The 22,873-nt window shown below is 39.3% G+C and overlaps 1 protein-coding gene across 19 annotated transcripts in view; it reads right to left on the reverse strand.

The window, feature by feature from the left end:
- Window positions 1–22,873, reverse strand: part of LOC124381300 (adhesion G protein-coupled receptor L3-like) — a 298,169-nt gene that overhangs the window by 119,160 nt on the left and 156,136 nt on the right. For all 19 annotated transcript variants that reach the window (XM_046842786.1, XM_046842803.1, XM_046842805.1 and 16 more), the window contains exon 5: window positions 6,129–6,238. In XM_046842786.1, the coding sequence (XP_046698742.1) occupies window positions 6,129–6,238 (110 nt within the window). The remainder of the gene's footprint in view (window positions 1–6,128; window positions 6,239–22,873) is intronic.

Below are 22,873 nucleotides of genomic sequence, written 5' to 3' on the forward strand. Positions count from 1 at the left end.
CACAAACACAACACAAAAATAAAGAAAATCCCTCTCAACATAGAAGTTTAAGATCGGCTGTAAAAAAACCACACTCAATGCAGTTATTTAAGTGGTTCAAAAAAACTCAAACGTGGACTGGTCTTTAACAAGTCAAACTTTTGAAAGTCAACATTGTTCCTGCTCCTGAGTTCCACTGAACGCACCAATTTTTCACTGTACAGCTGCAGCGACTCGTCTTCACCAGACACGCCATGAGTTCTATCACACTGTAGTCATTCGGTGCGACTCTTGTGTCCCTCCTCAGAAATGATCGAGGCACATCAGTGGTGCAGACCATCCCTTTTAAAAAACCTGCTGCTCGAAAGTTTGTGCACCACTTGTTTCTACTCAGATTTTGTCGTAAATGTAGACAAAAATAATACTTTTATTAAAACTATACATGGAGATTTATTAAATCAGGAAAACGATCCTGTGAAAGGCGAAAGAATGCGCACCTCGAGCATTAGAAGGTGAAGCAACTCTTCCTTTTCTTCATTCAGGTTGTGAAAACCTGCAGAGGAATGAAATGAAATTCGAACAGTCTCATTATTATGTTAATTTGCACAGGACATTTTTCCAAACAAACTTTTTTTTTTCCCCTTTTGTGAATGGTCCCGCAAATCCTTTCCGGAAAAAAAAAAAAAAAAAGTCCTGGCCTGGTTCTAAAAGAGATCTTTATTCCTGAATCATCCCTGAAATCACCTCCATATGAGCAGCACCTGACCACGACTAACCCCCACCAGGCCACGGTCACGCTGCCTCCCGCCTGATCAGCACAGCTGCACACACTCACCCTCACAATCACGCTGCCCCTGATCACCCAGTCCGCCGCATCACTTCCTGCTTTACCTTCACTGATTGGATGGGTTTTAACGAGCGCTGGTTGTTGGGGGGGGCAAGCAGAACACAGGTGCTGTTTGTCTGAAGGACGACACCAATGCATGGAGGATTAACGACAGAGAAGAATGAAGATGGGAAAAAAAGAAATAAATTGTATTAAAAAAGATAGACAGAAACAAAGAGATGTATGTGTTCGAGTTTGCAATTAGGAGAAAAAGAGAAACGAGAGTGAGGTTAAGATGATTAACAAAAAAGAAAGAAAGAAAGAAAGAAAGAAAGAAAGAAAGAAAGAAAGAAAGAAAGAAAGAAAGAAAGAAAGAAAGAAAGAAAGAGGGGCAGATAGATAAAGACTTAGAGAGAAAAAAACAGGGGTAGAAAGAGCAAGAAAAAGGGAAAGGACAAAGAACAGATGTGTAGATTCTCAAAAAGACAGACAGAGAAACAGGGGAGGGGAAAACAGACAAAGAAAGACAGACAGATAGAGAGACAGACAGACAGTCAGACAGAGACCCAGAGAGAAACAGGCAGGCAGACAAAGAGACGGACAAACAGACAGACAGAAAGGCAGGCAGACAGGCACAAAAAAGAGAGGGAGAGACAGATAGATGGAGAAGGAGAGGAAAGCAGCAGCAGGTGCTGTAGAATCTGCCAAAACAATCATGGCTTCCCATGTCTCGCTCATAAAACTTTTTAATGCTGTGCTGCGCTGTCTCTGTCTCTCTCCCTGCAGGACAACACACACACACACACACACACACACACACACACACACACACACACACACACACACACAAAAGGTAGGAGCAGTAATAGAGGCAGGACGGCGCTTATTTGAGCCAGGCAGTCGAGCATGGCCGTCGCGGCTAAATGGAAATCAAAGACTAATCACGTCGACCTGCGGCATACAAAACAGGCCAGAGGACCTGCGCTACAACATCTCTCTTTCTCTCTCTCTCTCTCTCTCTCTCTCTCATTCCTCTAGAACTTTCTCTCTTTTCCTTTCCCGTTTTGCTGTGTTTGCTCAAAAAAAAAAAAAAAAACAGAAGCTCCCCCAAAACTCACAGTTAGCGTTAATTAGCGGTGCATCTGACGCTGCCTTCAGAATTAATTAGTACAAGTCAGCATATTTCCAAACATCAGTGGGCTGTATGTGTCCTGACCCCCCCCCCCCCGTTCTAGCAGCCGGCTTTGGAAACCACAGGGACGAGTAGGCGGCCATTTTGGCTCATTCGGCTTCAAGGTCGCAAAACTCAGAGTCCGTGTAATAAGTCATCATAAAGCCGACGCTCCACGGCATAAATCACAGCCACACTGCGGCGAGCTCCTGGTCACCTGGTCACTATAAAAATAATGCTCACAACTAGGTGTGACTTTTGCAGGTGTGTGTGTGTGTGTGTGTGTGTGTGTGTGTGTGTGTGTGTGTGTGAGTGAGAGAGAGAGAGAGAGAGAGAGAGAGAGCGAGCGAGAGAGACCCTGAGACTAGATAGAGCTTAGTTAGACTGACATTGCTTCAGGAGACGTGCGTGTGTGTGTGTGTGTGTGTGTGTGTGTGTGTGTGTGTGTGTGTGTGTGTGTGTGTGTGCGAGCATGTGTGTGTATAATGCATTCAGTTTTTTGCTGGGAATTTAAGTAACATAAAATAATCACTTTTAACATCACAACTTTCCTACATTTTACATGTTCAAATTTGCTGTTGAGTGCAAAAGTATTTACACCCCGAGGGCAATCTGTAAATGAGACTGAAAATTAAAAAAAAAAAAAAAAAAACGTTTATTTTATTTTGTTTAAATGTAAACTTTTAACTTTTTTTTATCAAAATCACAATTTTTCTGTTCATTTTTTTCGTACTTTCATGTGTTTTCATGGCTATGGTCATTTTTTTTTAAATTTTGTTTATTTTTTTTACTTTATTGTTTAAACCAGCATCTGATTTAGAATCAAATGCAATACATTTAAAAACCTACAGTGAAATGTCATGAAATCTTTTAAACTGTAAAAAAAACATTTACATGTATATTTTCTGCGTTAGTATTTTTAGTGGCTTCTCAACTTTTATTATATTGTTTTATATTTTTAAGTGGCAACATTTATTGTTTTTGCTGTTATATAATGAGGAAGTTTGCATACCAAAAAAAAAAGTGCAGCACTTATAGTCTTTTGATATGATCATGTTTTGGGAAATAATAGAACAAGCTTTTTCCCCTCTATTCGTATTTTTTTGCTTAACTATCAATATTCATAACATAAACTACAGTATTTAGACAAAAGTATTGCGGCACCTGAATTTTCCATATGTGGTTCTTCCCCAAACTGTTACCAGTTGGACGTTGTAACATTACATTTTCCCTATTAAACTGGGAGACAAAAACCTGTTCCAAGATTAAAATACTCCTGTGCACAAAGCGAGCGCCATGAAGAAATCCTTTTCATGAGTTTGAGTGAAAGATCTTGAGTGGCCTGCAATAGAACTTTGACCTCAATCCTATTGAGCACCTTTGGGATGAATGTGAACACTGACTGCACCTCAGGCCTCCTCACCTCACCTTCATCAGTATCTGAATTCACAAAAATATATGTAGCTCAATGAGCACAAATCTCCACAAGCCCACTCCAAAATCTAGTGGAACATCTTCCCAGAAGAGTGGAGGTTATTATAACAGCAAATGGGGTTAAATATGGAATCAATCTCAGGGTCAGGTGCAAACTTTTGTCCATATAGTGTACTTTAAGAAAGACATGCTGAAATAAGCATGATTTTATACATTCTTCATATTCAACCAGTGATTTATTAATAAAGCATTGAGCGAGGCAGCCCTGATGGCCCTCACTCTGTCAGTGAGAGTGTTTACAAAGATTGATTAAACTCCTTTGTCCGGGATGATGATAAGTGACTGAAAAAGACAGAAAAATCTGCCAAAATGTTACACTGAAATAAATAACCATATTCTTGTTTTTGATTTGTGAAATTGGTTATAAACAGCAGAAAGAGAAAAGGAGAAACAAATATTCTATTAATACTGACATTTCACTAACTGCCAGTTTGTTTTTCGAAATGTCATTTGTTTGACTCGGTATTTGCTCGAAAAATGCAGAAGAGTCAAAATAATGAGATAAGTCCTTGAAATAAAGATAGCTTAACAAACACAGTGAGCAGAAAAGCATCTCGATATCAAAGCTGGATAGTGGAAAACTGAAAGAAATGTTTCCCATAGTGTAAAGATGCTTTTCTGCTCGCCACGGATATAACGAGTTGTTATTTAAGCTGCCATCGCTTTCCAGATGTCCAGAAGGCTGTCAGTTTCTGAAATACTCAAACCAGCCAAAACAGCCATGCAAAACATATCAAAGTCAAAATAATGACATAAGATCTTGAAATCACAAGCTGTTCTGTTGAAATAATGAGATAATAAAAGAGATACAAGCTGAAATGAGTGCAAAACACGTTTCACAACTTCATAGCAACTGTATTGGCAAAACACAATACAACACACACACACACACACACACACACACACACACACACACACACACACACACACACACACACACACACACACACAAGCCACCAGCTGTTGCTTTGGTCTCAGCTCCCGGCAGGATAGAGGAAATAAAAAAAAAAACGTCATAGTAAAAAAACGTAAAAGTAATGCCCCCCTTCAGTCCTTCAAACTCCTCATATATCAAAGTTTGTGTCTTTGATGGGTGCTGGAACTTGTGCTTTTTTTTTTCTACACACTATTTTTCTTTGCCACTGACAGAAAAATGAATAGAGAGAAAAAACAAAAAAACCTGGACACGCCCTTCTTGCTCTTCGCGCCGCTCGGCTGCACTCCTTATTACGCTCTGCCATCATATACGACTTCTAAAAAATTCCAATTTCCAGACACTAATTACCCCAGCGCCAAGCCCCTCCCTCTTTCACCCGAGACCACCTGCAACTTAATTACCTCCTGAAAGAAAACGTCCCTCCTCCATCTCAGGACTGTTCCACCTGTCTGTCTCGAGCCCTGTTTTTTTTTTTTCATCCTGCCGTCTTTCTATCCCTCGTCACTCTTCAATGTCTCCGTACTGATTCGCTGTGACAGTTTGAAACACACACTCACACAAGGACACTTCCAGAACTGATGTCTCGGTGGGGACTTGGAAATTCCCAGCAATAAACAGTAAACAGCTTACGTGTTTGTAGTGTTCTAATCGTTTGGTTTATTAATTAATCCGATTCCGCCGGGGGGAGGGGCAGGGGGGCACTTAAAGCGTACGTCCTTCATATATAATCGAAGAGAAGGGAAATAATAGCTGAGGGCAGGAGACGCTTTTCAATAAGGGCGCTACATTCATCAACCACTTAATCAGGGACTCTTTGCAATCATGGTGAGGAGAAAAGCATCTCAGAAACTGTACAAAATATCCAAAATAGGCAGTTTTACCCCCAAGGACTGGTGTGGAATATGTTCCGATATGCTTTTCTGCTTTTCTTTTTTTTTTTTTTTAAATGACTACAGCCTCCCAGGAGGCCATAATTTTGTGAAATGCTCAAACCAGCCCTAAAACCATAACACACTCGAAGTCATCATCTGGGAAACGTTTAATATTAAAATAATAGCAAAACGAATAAGAAGCAGCATCTTACAGTAGTCAAAAACGCCTTCGAACTCCCTCGTTTGGAAACTCCATCGTTGGACACAATTGTGTTAAACCTAGCAGGTGGTGCAAGTGTAGTGGTTCTGTGATCTGCGTACCAGCCAGAGAAATAAAAACTCTCTCACCTGGTCCCTGAAGATAACATTATGGAAAATCTATCACAGCTAGGCACGTAATCCTTACAGATCTGGCAACTTAGTCATTTTGACACACTATAGCACTTACCTACTTTATCATATAGATCCACTTAGGGGGCACACACACAAACACACACACATTCATGCACTCACACACACACACACACACTCACACACATACTCACATGCTTTCTTACATGGAGAAACTGCTAAACGAGAATTTATGGGTTTGAAATCTTGCGGGATAATTTTATCTTATGAAATATGAGACTTGAAATCAGCCAATAGAAAATTAGACAGTTTGTTTTTTTTCAGATCAGAATTTTGTTTGTGTGTGTGTGTGTGTGTGTGTGTGTGTATGTATATGTGTGTAAAAAATAAACCCGTTTTAATTACTAATATTCATCATTCATCTTCATGATTAATTTTCGACAGTTACATTAAAACACCTTCATAAACTCTTTATAACGGACACCGACTTATACTTACTGTATGGCACACACTCGTACTGGACTTCTAAGTATTTGTAGGTTCCCGGGCAGGGGTCTGGAAACGCATCGGGACCAGCTACGACGGCGCACTGTGTCCTGTTATTACATCTAGAAAAAAAGAAAACATAAAAAGTTATTATCGGTTTTGACTACGACAATATGTTCAAAGTTTTACCCGAATTTATACAATCTTGTCAGGTACTGTAATCTAAAACTGAAGGAAACATTACAAATTCCCTGAACTGCAGATTTTAAATGCCAATGTCATTAACTGTGAGAAAGTGAGGACCTTAGAGTTACACTGTATGAGCAGAGGTTTGTGGACACCTGAGCATGTGCTTTTTGAACTTTCCATTCCACATTTAGTCCCCATTTGCTGTTATGATAATCTCCACTCTTCTGGGAAGATGTTCCACTAGATTTTGGAGTGTACTTGTGGGGATTTGTGTTTATCAGCCACAAGAGTGTGAGTAAAGAAAATTGTTCAATAGGGTTGAGGTCAGAGCTCTAAAGCAGGACACTCAAGATCTTCCACTAGAATTCAGGGAAAGGATATCTGGAACAGGTTTGGGTCTCTAAAAATCTGATAAATTTAATGCTACCGCATCTAAAGACATCCTAACAGTTATGTGGCTACAAATACAACTTAACAACCACATACAGCTGGAAAACAATCAGGTGTCTCAATACGTTTGTCCTTATAATGTAGGCTCTTAAAGTTGCCTTGATATTTTAAACACTATGTTCCTGGGTGAAGTCTCTTTAGAAACACGGCTACTGTAAAGTGCCTCAGTCATGAGAGAGTGTGAGAGAGAGAGAGAGAGAGAGAGAGAGAGATTTCAACTTTCAACGTTTGTCTGAACGTTGACCTTGGAAATAAACTTGACGTTGATTTGCTGAAATCGACTTGTTTGTTGATTTGAAAAATACTAGTTGATTCCCATTTTCACTTTAACTGAAGCAGTTACCAAGCAACCAAAACATGAGGCTGGGCAGCACACTAGCAAAAAATAAAATAAAATAAATAGAAGTCCTGTCCTGGTACATGGCCTTATCGTGTCAATCTTGTGTATCTCTAAAAACATGAACCAGAAATTTTTCGTCAATATCCTGTTAAACTCCTCTTTAAAAGGGTCAAGAAGACAAAAAAGCAATCAGGATCCAAACTTCAATATAGCGAGAAGACACTCAAGCGTGATTAATAAAGAAATATCCCAGTGGCTGAAAGTCATAATAATGTCATTGCTTCATATCCCATAACGCACACACACACACAAGTGTGCACACAAACACACACACCTTGAGTCATTATTGAGTGACTGACTAGTTAGCATGTGGCTAATGAAGGGGAAGAAATGGCCTGGGTGTGTGCTGGTTGGATGCTGATGGTGTGAATGTCAGCAGTAAAAGCAGTGGTTTGAGAAAAAGGAAGATGGTGTGATGGAGATAATTTGTGCCTCGAGAGCCAGAGTTTGCTTTGGATATGAAAGTGTGACCGAATTACAGGAAGAGCTGAGGCAGCCATGTGCAAAATCCTACTAATCGTGCCTCACTGCCTACATATTACACACACACACACACACACACACACACACACACACACACACCACAACTGCAGAGCTATAACACCACCAGGTCCTCCTTATTATTTACAAAAACGTGTTTTTTCAAAATAAGTTAATAACTAAATATGAACTCGTTTATGAATAAGGTCTGCATGGTAATCAACAAGGTTAATAATGTAGTGAAGTTCGTAGGGCTACATAAGAGCTTTATAAAGTCTCTGCGGCAACTGAGGCAAAGCGGAAATTTTCTTTAGGTCTTTAATATGCCGGATCATCAAATCATCAAAGTCAACGAGCACAATGTTCTGTCACAGCTGACAGAACACATAACACAGTCTTACACACACAAAAACCTACACTATATTGACAAAAGTATTGGGACACCTGAATACTCCAGCCATAGGGTATCACTGATACATACATATTTGAAGGCACAAAATTGTATTGGATTCCCTGTGCACAAATTCAACTTCATGAAGAGATGTTTTACATGGTTTGGACTGGAAGATCTCCTTCTTTAGAGCTCTGACCTTAACCCTGTTGAACAATTGGAACGCTGACTGCACCCCGTGTCTCCTCACATCACCTACATCAGTACCTGACTTTACTCACACTCTTGTGGATGAATTAGCACACATCTCCACAAGCACACTCCAAAATCTAGTGGAACATTTTCCCAGAAGAGTGGAGATTATCATAACAGCAAATGGGGACTAAACGTGGAATGGAAAGTTCAAAAAGCACATGCTCAGGTGTCCACAAACCTCTGCTCATACAGTGTAACTCTAACGTCCTCACTTTCTCACAGTGTGTTTAGCAGGGACTAAATGTAGAATTGGATGTTCGAAAAGCGCATATGTATCTCGCATATGCCCATTTCCTTATCCCAGGCAGTCGTTCCAAGGTCATCGAAGGTCAAGATGGCCCAGTTTGAAGCCCTCCTCGCTGTACTATTAAAGAGATCCGGTGCAGTTTAATTGGCATTGATTGCAGAGAGGTGATCAATGGGCTGTGGAGTGAACGAGGAAGATGAGTCTCACAGGAGACGTGGATTTAATGAGTTGTGGGACGGAGCCCATCACCGCGAGTGCTTTACGAGATCACGAGCAGGCTGTCAGTCGGAATCGCGGCAGGTGCTCGCAGTTAAGCAGACGCACGTTGAAGCGCATGCAGATGTTCGGACGCAGAAGCACGTGTGGAGAAATCAGGACGAGACACTTATATGTGTGCATACACACAAACAGTGGATCAATACATTACTTCCAGAGCTCATTGAAATGTCACTCATGCAAACAAAAGGTCAGAGCTCTCTCTCTCTCTCTCTCTCTCTCTCTCTCTCTTACTTTCTGTTTCTCTTTTTCTCCCTCTCTCTCTCTCTCTCTCTCTGTGTGTGTTCATCCCCGCCAGCCTATACAACTCGTGTTAGAAGATTCTTAATCATCCTCCCCATAGGGGACACTGAAACAGGCCCGTCAAAGCTTACTGAAAAAAAAAGTGAAACCAAAATGGCTTTTTTCTTCTTTTTTTTCCCTGACACTATTGTCTAAGTGTAGTCTATAGTAAGGACTTTTGGTTACACAATCATATAGGTGTAACCAAAAGAATTACACAGGAGATTCAATTTAACACTCTCTTTTGTTAGAAAATATAAACGTTCCACGATTTGTTTCCAATTCATCTTCCAAAAAAAAAAATCAAAAAAAAAAAAAAGAGAAAGAAAATTCCAAGAAACTGTAATGTGGGTGTATCATGCAGCAAGAGAGCGATCAAAAGCATACACATTTCTGCAAACAATAGTTTTGAAAAGATTCTTTTAGTGTCTAGAATGGACAATTTGACTTTAAAAGCTGTCCAAAAAATATATAAAAAAGGTTTAAAGGTTGTCAAGGTTTAAAATTGAGTCCAATTGCGTTTGGAGAATTTTCACACATGCAGAGAGGAACAAAACATTAGAATGTCTTTTTTTAAATATATATATATATATTTGAAATGTTCCTTTTTTTGATTTTAGAATAAAAAAAATACAATATTAAATCAAACACAATATTTGCCTATATAAAATGTATTCTATTTCTTCTAAAGGGTGTACAAACTTCTGCATTTGACTGTATACTCTATGGAAGCTGACAATACAAAAGCATATTTAATTCTGAGGTAAATGTTTAGATCTGGTTTAATTTTTTTTTCTGAAATGATAGTGTCTCGGGATTATCACACAATCCGATCTAGATACAAAATGACGAAAAAAAAAATAGCCGCTCTCTAAAACTTTGGTGAGCAGAAAAGCATCTCTAACTGTAAAGCAGATTGATGATGACAGCCAAAAAACGCAAAATCAGTCAGTCAGGAAAGAGATTTGGTGACTAGAGATTGAATAAATGCATAGTTTGTGGACACCTGACAGTAAGATTCTTATGTTCTTCTTTGAACATCCCATGAAGTCCCATGAAGATACTCCCATCCAAACTATGTCTAGCATATCTTCATGTAGCTTGCTTTGTCTTGCTAGAAAGTCAAGAGCAAATAAACAGGTTTTTTTTTTTTTACTGAATCGCTCCATCACATTAAGCAAATTTAGTTTCCATTGATTTAATAATAAACATAATTACAATCTAGGAAGGTGATTAAAATAAATAAAAACATTAGACCGTTGAAATCAGCGGTTATATTATCGGCTAGATAAGCATTAACCATCTTTATTTAAACGACTCTTATTTTGGCTAAATATATTCAGTGATAATATGGTCAATGGATCCCTAATCAAATACCTCATTTTTTTATTCATCTTGTTCAATAGTCAAAAAAAAATAACCAGCTGTGCTGTTATGTCTTTTGTGTAATTCATAATGCATTTTGCTCCTGGACACCAAACCACAGCATGGACCCATTCGGTTAACAAATTCACTATTATTCCAAAAAGAGAGGTTTGTAAGGAATCAGGCTTCAGACCTACTTACAAAAAAAAATAATTTTTAAAAAGAGAAAGACAAAAAAAATAAAGACAAATGCTTAGTGGAAATTTTACTGGATTTAAAGTTCTAATAATGTACCGTATTTTCCGGACTATAAGCCGCTACTTTTTCCCAACATTTTGAACCCCGTGGCTTAAACAACGAAGCGGCTAATTTATGGATTTTTCCTGGGTTTTTCCCGGTTTCACAAGATTCAAGCCAAAAAACTGAACCCCATAACATTAGACCAATGTAATTGCAGAGCGGGTTCAGGTGAACCAATGAAACTCTTTATATTAAATCAGATGCGCTCCAAATGAATCGGGCCGCACCACATCATAAATATGGATGAGGTTCCTCTGACGTTTGACCTGCCGCTCACTCGGACTGTCTACAGGAAATGCGAATCATTCGTCACGATGAAAACAACCGAGCATGAATAAACGCACTTCACCTGTGTTCTGAGCTGCACGGCATCGGGAGACAAGCTTCACCGATGGTGATTTTTAAACGCACTTTGATGCCAAAAGATAAACTCCCGAGAGAAATAGTTGTGAAAGGAAGGAGGAAGAGCCTGTGTAAAGTTCATTAGTTTCAGTGTAGACACCTGCAGCTTATAGACAGGTGCGGCGTATTTATGTTCAAAATAAAAATCTGTCAAATTCAGGGAGTGCGGCTTATTTTTGGGAAATTACGGTAATCTTTATTCTCATATATAGTCTCGTAGCCCTAAATTCATACTTTTAACAAATATAATACAATATATATAAAAAAAGGCAAACAAAAATGGCTTTTTTTCAATAACTTTTCAATTTCGTAATCTTATAATCTTCAACCTTCAACCTTCAATGCCATAGCCTTAGAACCATTTATCTGTACTTCTTAATGATGTCCACACATCTCTGCACTGCTATAGCCTTTATATTTATCTATCTATCTATCTATCTATCTATCTATCTATCTATCTATCTATCTATCTATCTATCTATCTATCTATCTATCTATCTATCTATCTATCTATCTATCTATCTATCTATCTATCTATCTATCTATCTATCTATCTATTAGTAATACATTATGTTATAAGTGCACTAAGCAAACATCTGATCTTACAGATTACCCAGAAGGCATTGGGTTTTCTTTTGAGTCTGGCTTTCCTCAAGGGTTTTTTTTTTTCCCCTTTCATGATGTTTCAGTGAGTTTTTCTTTCCAATGTCGCCGCTGGCTCATTAGAGATCAAAATCTATTTCAGGATTTCAATGTCTACTGCTAGAAGTGCTTAAAAATAATTGAAATGGAGTGCGACCCCTTTACGTCTTGACTAAGCTTTAACGATAGCCTCGAAATGTAGACAATAAAATATCTCCTTCAGGAGAGGAAAAAAAAAAAACATTGGTTCCTTTTTAAAGGATTTCTGTCATTGTATTTTTAAATGTAACATGACCTCCTGTAGTGTTGTACCACAATGAAAGAAATGACTGTAAAGCTTCGATGCTGGAAAGAGCAAAGAGGCGGCCATTTTGAAATTGTTCCTTAGCATGGTTCTGTTTCTATTTTAGGGGTTTCGTCATATACTTTAGAGGAGTAGTACTTAATTGAGCATATCTGAAAATAAATACCTAACATTCTCAATCAATTTAAATGTTTTTCAAACAGAGCAGTTAAAGACCAAGTAAAGTTTTGTCCTTCACCTCTCCCAGTTTCTGCAGCCTCGCATTACTGTTCCTCATATTCCCGGCTTAAAAGAGTGAAAACCACTATCTTCTCCCTCTAGTGTAGCCCATAAGCTTAAAGGTTTTGTATTATGATATACTTTTCGCTCACCATGTAAACAAAGTGGTTAATTGACCTACTGTAACCTTCCATTCAGCTTTTATCGTTTTCTCTGATTTCATTTATAAACAAGGTCTCATCAACAAAGGTTTGTGAAAACCTCACCGTTAGATTTATATGTACATTTTGAACATCCATTTCCACATTTAGTCTCCATTCGCTTTTTTTATAATCTCTGCTCTTCTGGGGAGATGTTCCGCTAGATTTTGGAGTGTGCTTGTAAAGATCTTTGGTGATCTCTTACCTGGGGTTTGGGCAGCTTTCTAATTCATCCAATTCATGAAGATTTTACAAACGTTACTGCTCCGTCCAAATTCTTTACTTCAAAATTCTGAGATCTGGATGACATGGACTTGTACCAGTTGTTAGTTAAATTCGGTTTGTACTTGCATTACTGAAAGTCTCTTCCGATAAATAGAGAGTGTGTAGCATAGTATAGTCATACACCAAATCAGAGCCTTAATAGACTTTATAGTTAACTCAGGAAGCGAGTCAGGTGCGTTAGATTCAGATGGAAAAAAAAATAATACGAGAAATTGCACACAGAGCCGAGCCCTCAGGTCTGCTGTAAGGAACCGGTGTGTTCCGTGTTTTAACAGCAGGCGTGGGATGAAAAGAATTCAATTTGAGCAAATCAGTGCGTGAGCATAGTCACAATTAAAGCGGTACATCAACATGATCACAACTGTGCGCCGCTTTACCTCGGCTTTGATTTGATTTGTATGAAAATGTAAATGAAGGGATTAATTGACTTATGATGGAAAACGTGGTAGCGATCCTCTTTAAGGACTCTGAGGGGAAACGTCTTGTGCGCTGTAGGATGGTGGCGGTGCGCCATTCGAGCCGACAGAACTCTCTTGCGAGCGGAGCGTTTCAAAGATGTGCAGCATCATGTGATATTCCTTTTTTAGATTTTTTTTGTCCTAAAATGCGGTGAAATCTACTTTTGTTTACAGAACTGTAAACAAACTTAATGTTATACGAGGGTGGTATCACAAAGTCTCAAGACTAACGGTGCTAACTGGTGACCACCTGTGTTACCACGTCTGCAATTTAATCACAGACAGCAAGTTAGAACAAAGAGCAAACATGAAATTCTGCGTGAAACTGGGCAAATCTGCCACAGAGATGTTTGACATGACAAGTTTGACATACAAGGATGCTGCAATGAGTCGTTGAAGAATATCACTAGAAGACGACGAGAGATCAGAAAGATCTTCAACGAGCTCAACCCCTGAAAACTGTCGGAAAACATTCAGCAACATGCGCATGATGATCGTCACAGAACAATCCACATGATCTCACTTCCGCGCCCACCCTACTCGCCAGATTTGACTCCTGTGGACTTTGCCCTGTTCCCGAAGATGAAGATCCAGAGCAAAGTTCACCGTTTTGACACCATTGCGGAGATCCAGAGCGAAGTACAGAAGGTGCTTGACACGCTTCGATTAGAAGACTTTCAGGACATATTCCAGAAGTGGCAGGAATACCGAGAGCTCTGTATTGCTGTGCAAGGGGAATATTTTGAAGGTTATAGTGTGCAAAGGTAGATAAATTATTTATTTTCCTGTAAACAGAGCTAGTTTCGAAACTTTTTGAAACCATGTTATTATTTGGTAATGCCACTTTTCACCTATGAGCAGCGTCTGCCCCAATCAAATGACAGAAAGTGTGGGCGGAGCAAGCATGTCCTTTTCTGAGACACCTCAATCCAGCTAACCAGATCTTTTTAAACATTCACTCAAGTAGGTGTAACACACTTCCACATACATGATATAAGTGATGTTGTGACTGATTGCAGGATGTGAGAAATGGCTTTTCCTATACAAACAGCATAGAAAATGTTGCTGCCATAGAGCTGTGTCTTCATCAGGATTAGAATTCACAGCTGAAGCCAATTCCTGCCACTCGGAAGACTTCATCTTACATGATTAAACCTGCTGCATAATCTTTACAGACAAGCTTAGGCACTCTTAAAATGCTAAATACGTTGGTCATTGTTATGCTTCGAAACACCTATCAGAATTCTGCATCTGTTTGTGCACGTGACAAAGCTAAACATATCACTCCAAACTGGCAGATTTCTGAACTACATTCAAATGGTGTTTATTAGATGTTAGTGATCCGCGATAATCCGATTTTGAACACTGCGCTGTTTACTCGAGCACTACAATACGCCGGCCCCCACTGTGATCAGATACTGATCCGATTATTACCATGCATGCGCTAGGCACTGTTTCATTTTGGAGGACCGACAAACAAAGTGGAGAACAAAACACTGTAAACACGCGGCGAGAGGTGTTCTTTCTACGCGGCTTTTATGGATCAGCGGGAGCCTCGGTAGAAGAGCTTGGCAAATAAACAGTCAATGCTACAACAAAGCATGACTAATACACAGAGTTCCTTTTCACGCCGGCCCTTCAAGTAAACATAGCACTTTAAACCAAAAATATAAGCTCTCACACACCCATACACTCAATTACACGTCTACAAAAAAATGCTCTTTTCCTACAGCACATTTTCATTGCTTTCTTTCTTCCTCTTTTTCTTCTTCTTCTTTCGGCTTCTCCCATTAGGGGTCACCACAGCGGATTATCCGTCTCCATACCCCCCTGTCCTCTACACCTTTAAACCAACTACCTGCATGTCTTCCCTCACCACATCCATAAACCTCCTCCTTGGTCTTCCTCTTTTCCTCCTTCCTGGTGGCTCCATCCTCAGCATTCTCCTACTGATATACCCCATGTCCCTCCTCTGCACATGTCCAAACCATCTCAATCGTGCCGTCCTCACCTTGTCTCCAAAATGTCCTACATGCGCTGTCCCTCTAATAAACCTGTTTCTAATACAAATACAAGCTTGCTACCTGAAAATTACACCGGACACCGAACCATAACATTCATATGTGGTTTTGAAACATCATGTTCTAATGACCAACACTCTTCTGGGAAGATGTTCCACTAGATTTTGGAGTGTGCTTGTGGAGATTTGTGCTCATTCAGTTACAAGTGTGTTAGTAAAGGCAGGTACTGATGTAGGGTAAGGAGGACTGGGGTACGGTCAGTGTTCCATTTCATCTCAAAAGGTGTTCACTAGGGTTGAGGTCAGAGCTCTATAGCAGTCCACTCAAGATCTTTCACTCCATACCATGTAAACCATAACTTAATGAAGCTGGTTTTGTTCAAAGGGCATTGTTTTGCTGGAACAGGGTTCAGGTTCTCTTAGTTCAAGTGAAGGGAAAATCTAATGCTGCCACACCCAAATACATCCTATAAATGTGTGTTACACTTTGATAAGGAACCAAATGAGGCTCTAAAAGGCAGATTGCCCTGTAGTTTATTAAAATCTCCTGTATATAGTGTGTTTGCATGTGAACAAGAGAGAGAGAGAGAGAGAGAGAGAGAGAGAGAGAGAGAGAGAGAGAAGGAGAGAGAGTAGAGTATCTGATGGACAGGTCGATATCCTCCAAACCATTATGGTTTAGTGATTGCTGTGCACTGTGTGTGTGTGTGTGTGTGTGTGTGTGTGTGTGTGTGTGTCTTCATTCATTACGGCTCCCTGCTGAGAGATTGAGCATCCATCTTCTGCAGCCAGGACTGTCACCTACTGCCAAATCAGTGGCGTGCACACTCTCTCTCTCTCTCTCTCACACTCACTCTCTCACACACACACACACACACACACACACACACACACACACACACTTCTACTGCAGTTAAAATGCATTATATAAGATATACATGAATGCACACTGGAATTTTATCATTAGTCTAATTTTAATATGCCCATTTGTTAGTGTTAATACGGTAGGGCGGTTATTTCAGCAATTATAGTACACACACACACACACACACACACACACACACACACACACACACACACACAAAGACACAATGAGAAACATGAAAAACGCTATTTTTCTGGTTAAAACCTGAAACAGGAAGATCTCTTGGGACAAGAACCTTGTAGCAACACATATCCAGGATGCACCAACATAAACAGAGGGAGAAACACACACACACACACACACACACACACACACACACACACACACACACACACACACACACACACACACACACACACACACTTACTCACAAGGACCTATAATTACAGTAATTCCACAATTTCCAGCAGGTACAAATGCCAGACATCAGACTTTCAGTATTATAGGATGCTTGAAGGTGAACATCAGGACTTGAGGATGCTCCATTTTCAAATTCAGCAACACACAGAACAAAAGCACAATGATTATGGGCAGAAAATGAGCCCTTGAATGTAAACATCTTTACCTCAAGAACACACCTGTCTATAATTTTTAGATTTTGTTTTCCTCAGACCACTATGTGGAGATGTCATGGCAGCTAAATTGACCAGATGGCCTCACTTTACTACATGTTGCAGTATGCGGTGCAACCGAATCAATTCAAACCTGTGGTAGAAGGTTTGTTTTTTTTGAGTTGGTGGAAAGAAAACCCAGGAGTTATCTTCTCCTCCAGCAGGCAAAAGTTTGTGACTTAAACAAGTGATCCCTGCTTAAAGTTGACTATCCTCTGTCTATCCTCTGCACGTTTTTCATTGTTATTTACTGTATTTTTTGTAAATGCAAATACCGCATGATGGAACCAAAAACAACAACAACAACAAAAAATGCATTTCAATCTGTTTAGAAAACTGCAGAATTATTTCTTTATTTATTTGACTTATTTGCCTGTGTATTGCTGACGGTGTTCAAAGAAAAGTAGATGTTGTGAAGACACTCAACAGCAGCTTCGCTTTCACTTTTCAGAGACCTGGAACGATACTGCTGTTGCAGCAACAACACAGCTCAAGAGGTGTTTCAATATTTTCATTCCTCCGGGGGCCTGTACGTATATTTACTGCAAAGATGACGATGGTTCATGAAGATTATAACCTGACACCTGACACCTGACTTTCAAATGCGGTTCTTCCACAAACTGTTACCACAAAGTGGGAGGCACAAAATGTCTTTGGTTTAGTAACATTACATTTTCCCTTTGCATAACTGAGGAAATCTGTTCCAGCATGGCAATACCCCTGTGCACAAAGCCAGCTCCAGGAAGTTATGCTTTACATGGTTTGGAGTGAAAGGTCTTGACTTGCCTGCTATAGAGCCCATATTTGCAGGTTGTATTGTATTATATGGGATGTTTGGGATTGTATAGGTCTGTGCAGGTGCCATTCCAGACTCCCAGTCCGTGTCTTTCTACAGACCACCTTGGTGAAGCCACGCCCACCTCCCAAAGATGACGACACACTTAAGAGGCAATATAAAGTTGGGTTGGATTCTGGGATCAAAAGCTCTTTTAGCCAATGCGCAAATTTAGATTTTGTGATGGTGGTTTTGACCTATGCCCCATGCCAACTTTGAGTTTTGCCTTGTCCTTTGTAATATGTTTGCTCGACCTGTGTGTAAATGATCACTGTAATATAGCTGTATGTAAATGCCTGTACGCACAGGAATTGTCGTGACTGCCATTTGTGTTGGGTGTGGGTTCCTTTCCTGTTTTTGATGAAGGAGTTCAGGAAGTGGTTTGTCTTTCACTGTGTGTTTTCTTTCATAGGTAACATAGATTTTGTAAACAGAGTGTTTTTTGTATGTTATTTTGCCCTTGGGTTACCCTGAAGCGTAGCCCTGTGCTTCCCTGTACATACTTTAATATAACTCCCTATTAATCTCAGTGTTTGTGCTCCTTCCTTTATTAATCAGAATACCATACACACACATCCACACAACATCCATCAGCCCACCCCGTGCTTTTAATCACGCTGTGCGGCCAACCTTAGACTGGGTCGTAACATATTGCTAATAATAATTGGCCTTACCGTTCCTCAAAATGTGTACAGGCTACACATCTTTGCAGTAATAATTCAGAAGTGTAGTAGCTCAAAGCTTGCATAAAGATCAAATTCAGGTTTTTTTTTTTTTTGTTGCTTCTGTTTAGTTGCTAAAAAACATTAGTCCTCACGAATTTCACGAACACTTCACACTTTTAGCACAGTGCTCCATGTGGACCTAACTGTAAATACATTGTTTTCTTATTTTGACACAAAATGCATTTAGCGGGACCCAGTCTTCTGAACCCTTGCATATAATTGTCGCTTCTTTTTTACCAACAAGGTAGCCCAATTTGCAAATGCGGAAACGCTTTATTTGTGTCAACACCGATTACATTATATTTGCACTGAAGAGACTAATTTCATCTATGGATGAACCCCCATTGGATCCTTGAACAACGAGTAAACATTTCACCTTTTTCGTGCTGACATGCTCATACTCTTCTGGGAAGATGTTCCACAAGAAGTGTGTTGTTGAAGATTTGTGCTCATTCGGCTACAAAGGCATTCATAAAGTCAGCTACTGGTGTAGGGTGAGGAGGCCTGGGATTCAGTCATTTCAAAGGTGTGAAATAGGGTTGAGGTCTGAGCTCTGAAGGAGGCCACTCAAGATGTCATGCTGGAACAGTTTTGGGTCTCCAAGTTCAAGTGAATGGAAAATTGAATGGTGTTAACTATCCTATACAGTTCTGCGCTTTTAATTTCGTGGTAACAGTTTAATATATAATATAATGTATAATATCCAATTTTCTTTATTATGATCTGTATAAACAGGCATCATATATTATCTGGACAAAGCTATAGTCTTTAGCTGCCAGTTGTATTTGTAAGTTCACTGACATCGTAATAAATATATAGTCAACATTACAAGGTCTGCTGTGTTAATACACTTCATATAATTCCACTGTGTTATGCGTGCGCCATACACACACCCACATCACCCACATATCAGACTTTCTTTTATTTCCTAGTGGAATTCTGAGGCAAAGGTCATTTGAATGGGTATATACAAGAACTCAGCAGAGGCTTTTGTGCAGAAACGTACTGATTTTGTCCACACAGTCAAAGAAAGATGATAGTATAATGGAAAGCAAACATTTCAATTTGGCATTGATCTAAAGCATACTGTAGGGCTGAGCCATGATATAATGTGGTTCATGATATGTTTAATATACAGTATACGTATATATGTATAAGATTTGCTAACAAGCGGCAGTCAAAATAGTAGCGCTGCATTTTAAAAAATATATATTACTTTATTAATATTTTTTTATACCATACATAAATAAATTTTGTAAAAATCCTTTTGTTTTTATAGTAAATAAACCATAATATTTTAAGTGGAGTAAAGAAAAGACAAAAAACAAATATTTTTGAGAATGTATATGTTGAAATTATGAGTTTTATAGAATATTATGTTGTATAAGTTTAATTATAAATGCAATCAATTTTAAATGTATACATTTTTTGTTTTGGATACTGTTTTTTTTTTTTATTCTTAGGCTGCCCCCTTTTTATGTACACTGAAACCAAAGGCTATATTTTTTATGTAACTAACCAGCTAACTATCATATCAGCATACTCCAAGCAGCTTTTTTTGTTCAACAAAGTCTCCAAAAATCATATTGTGACACGATTGATTAAAATCGATATTCTGTTTACAGTCACTGTGCGTGTCTTAGCTCCAGTACAGCTCCTCTACTATCTAGTGCTGATTACAAGTGATGCTGCTAATACATTCACTATTTTTCCCCACAGCCCTGTTTCTACACTTAAGTTTTGTAATTATACTCTTCCGAGTGCTCCATCCGAGCCTATTGAAACGCTGCTCTTCAATCAGGAGTCAACGTGCGAACGACATTTTCTGAACAGCGGTTTGTAATTGTGAGGAGAGCGAGCTTGCGAGTTTAAAGCAGGTTCTCATTAAACAAACATGGTTTTGGCATAGGCAGCGTGGGGGGAGAAGCAGGAGGAGGGGATGGGCTAAAGGAATGATTTGATTTGGTAATAAAAAAGAAAAAGGCAGCTCTCTTTGTTTGAAGGGAAGTGAGAGTGAATGGAAATGGTAATGTGGAGACAGAAATGGAGACAGATTTAAATAAGAGAGACGACGTCAAGCCCAGGTGGCCTGGAAAGAAAGAAACACAAACACATACTGTACTATATAATGTATTACTTACACACACACACACACACACACACACACACACACACATATACATTATATATATATATATATATATAAAATGAGTCAATCCATTAATTAAAATATAAATAAATAAATACATATATAGACACCCATTTTATCTATTTATTTTTTAATTAATGGATTGACTCATTAGTAAAACATCCAATGAAGCATGAAATATTAAAACTTGTCTCAAGTATAGTTTTAGTGTTTAAAAAGAAAAACTGCTTATAGAAGGCACACTGGTGTAAATTAGTTATATGCCATTGTCAAACCATGTCCAATTAAAAAAGAAACAGTAGCAGCGATACTACAGAATCCATGCACTCCTTTCCCAAAGGGGAGCCATCAGAACACAGTCTCCTTCAGTGTCCTGACTTCAACACACACACACACGCTACAATTTCTTCGAGCTCATCATGGTGCTCCGAGAAAAATTCCCAAAAGTCCCAACAGACGACGTTTCTGTGACTCTGACCCAAGCCGGATTTGACATCGGGATTAATGTAAGGTTAGGGAGACTTCGGTCCTGGGTCAGCGTTTTAGGTCAAGTCTTCAGAGATTCTCTCTGTCAGAGCTGGACTTCGAGGACAGGAGAGGAATTGAAAGACGGCTTAGTCAGTGTGAGGCCGTTTGAGCTGCTGCGCATTGGTTGACAAGACTGGTTTCTAGCTCTAGAGCTCACAGAAGTGTGAAGTGCTCTTATCATACAGAACGGCCTTCGCTTTCAATTACGCCCGGATCATTGTTGAGAAGGAGAGGACGCTGCTTTGATTGGACGGACAAATCACTGCAGTGAAAGTCAGATTTGAGGAGTTTTAATAAATGATCCCAAGTGCATGATCCACATGATCTACAGTGTGAAGTGCTGTAATCTGGTTATACAAAAAAACACTGCAACATCAGTAGGCTACAATAGACAAATTTCTTTGTATCATAATGTGATATCATCACATAGCACAGTATTCTGGAACAAAACAATGTAATATAACATACATTATATTGATAAAAGCATTAGGACACCTGACCTATGCAGGCATATGTGGTTCTTCCCCAAACTGTAACCGCAATGTTGGAGGAACACAATTGTATCGGATGACCTTGAAGACAGACGTAAACTCAAAACTCTTCCAGCATGCACAAAGCCAGCTCCAGTAAGATATGCTTTACATCGTTTGGAGTGAAATATCTTAAGTGGCCTGCTATAGAGCTCTGACCCTAATGAATGACTTTGGAATGAATTGGAACGCTGCCCCCCCAGGCCTCCTTAGGCTCCTGAGTACCTGACTTTACTTACGACCTTGTGATTGAATGAACACAAATCTCCACAAGCACACTTCAAAAACTAGTGGAATTCATTCCTGGAAGAACTAAAGTTATTATAACAGCAAATTGTGACTAAATGTATAATAAATGTAACATTAGCTTTTGCTGCATGTATAAACACATATGGTGCATTCGGATGTATCTGCTCTATATCACTAACCCTGATGAAAAAGCTGACCAATATTACATGCATATTCATGAACTACTGATTCCCTATACGGGCTATAACATTGACTAAATTAAAGGATTAAAAAAAATGCCCTCAAGCCCTTTAGCAAGGTTTTAACCTATAGATTTGTTATTGATATGTTCTCAGCTTGCGGCAAATCCAAAAATCTAAATCCAAATCAGTATTACAGTATTGTCAAATCTCTACATGCATAAAAGAAAAGTTTCCAGTGTCTGGTAAGTACTGATTCAGGCTTCAGTGATCTTGAGGGGCCACTTTAGATTCAATGCCTTTCAACTGCACAACTGAATAGACTCAGTTTGATTGGTGGCGGGAAGAAAAAAAAAGTCGCTTAACTACCAGCTGTAAATCCCTCCTTTATTATTTTGTTCGGGCCATTTGATTTTTTTTTCTGCCTCCAGAAACACTATATAATCTGTCCAGAGACACGGTTTAGTGCCAGTTTGACCACTCTACATGCTTGGAAATGGAACAATATGACACCAGCAAAAAAAACCCAGGCACTTTCTACTCTAAACATAATGTCAGTATATTCAATTCAATTCAATTCAATTCATTTTTATTTGTATAGTGCTTTTACCAATGAACATTGTCTCAAAGCAGCTTTACACAGATAATGTGGTGATTGAAAGTGAATATGTTCTTCATAAGTAAGTTTGTCCCTGATGAGCGAGCCGGTGGCGACTGCGGCAAGAAAAAACTCCCCGAGATGGCATAAGGAAGAAACCTTGAGAGGAACCAGACTCAAGAGGGAACCCATCCTCATCTGGGTTGCACCGAATGTCCATTTGTAGCAGATATACGATGTTGCGGGGTACAGTGATGGTGATC

Source organism: Silurus meridionalis, chromosome 28 (genome assembly GCF_014805685.1).
Source record: "Silurus meridionalis isolate SWU-2019-XX chromosome 28, ASM1480568v1, whole genome shotgun sequence".
In the NCBI taxonomy this organism is placed as follows: Eukaryota; Metazoa; Chordata; class Actinopteri; order Siluriformes; family Siluridae; genus Silurus; species Silurus meridionalis.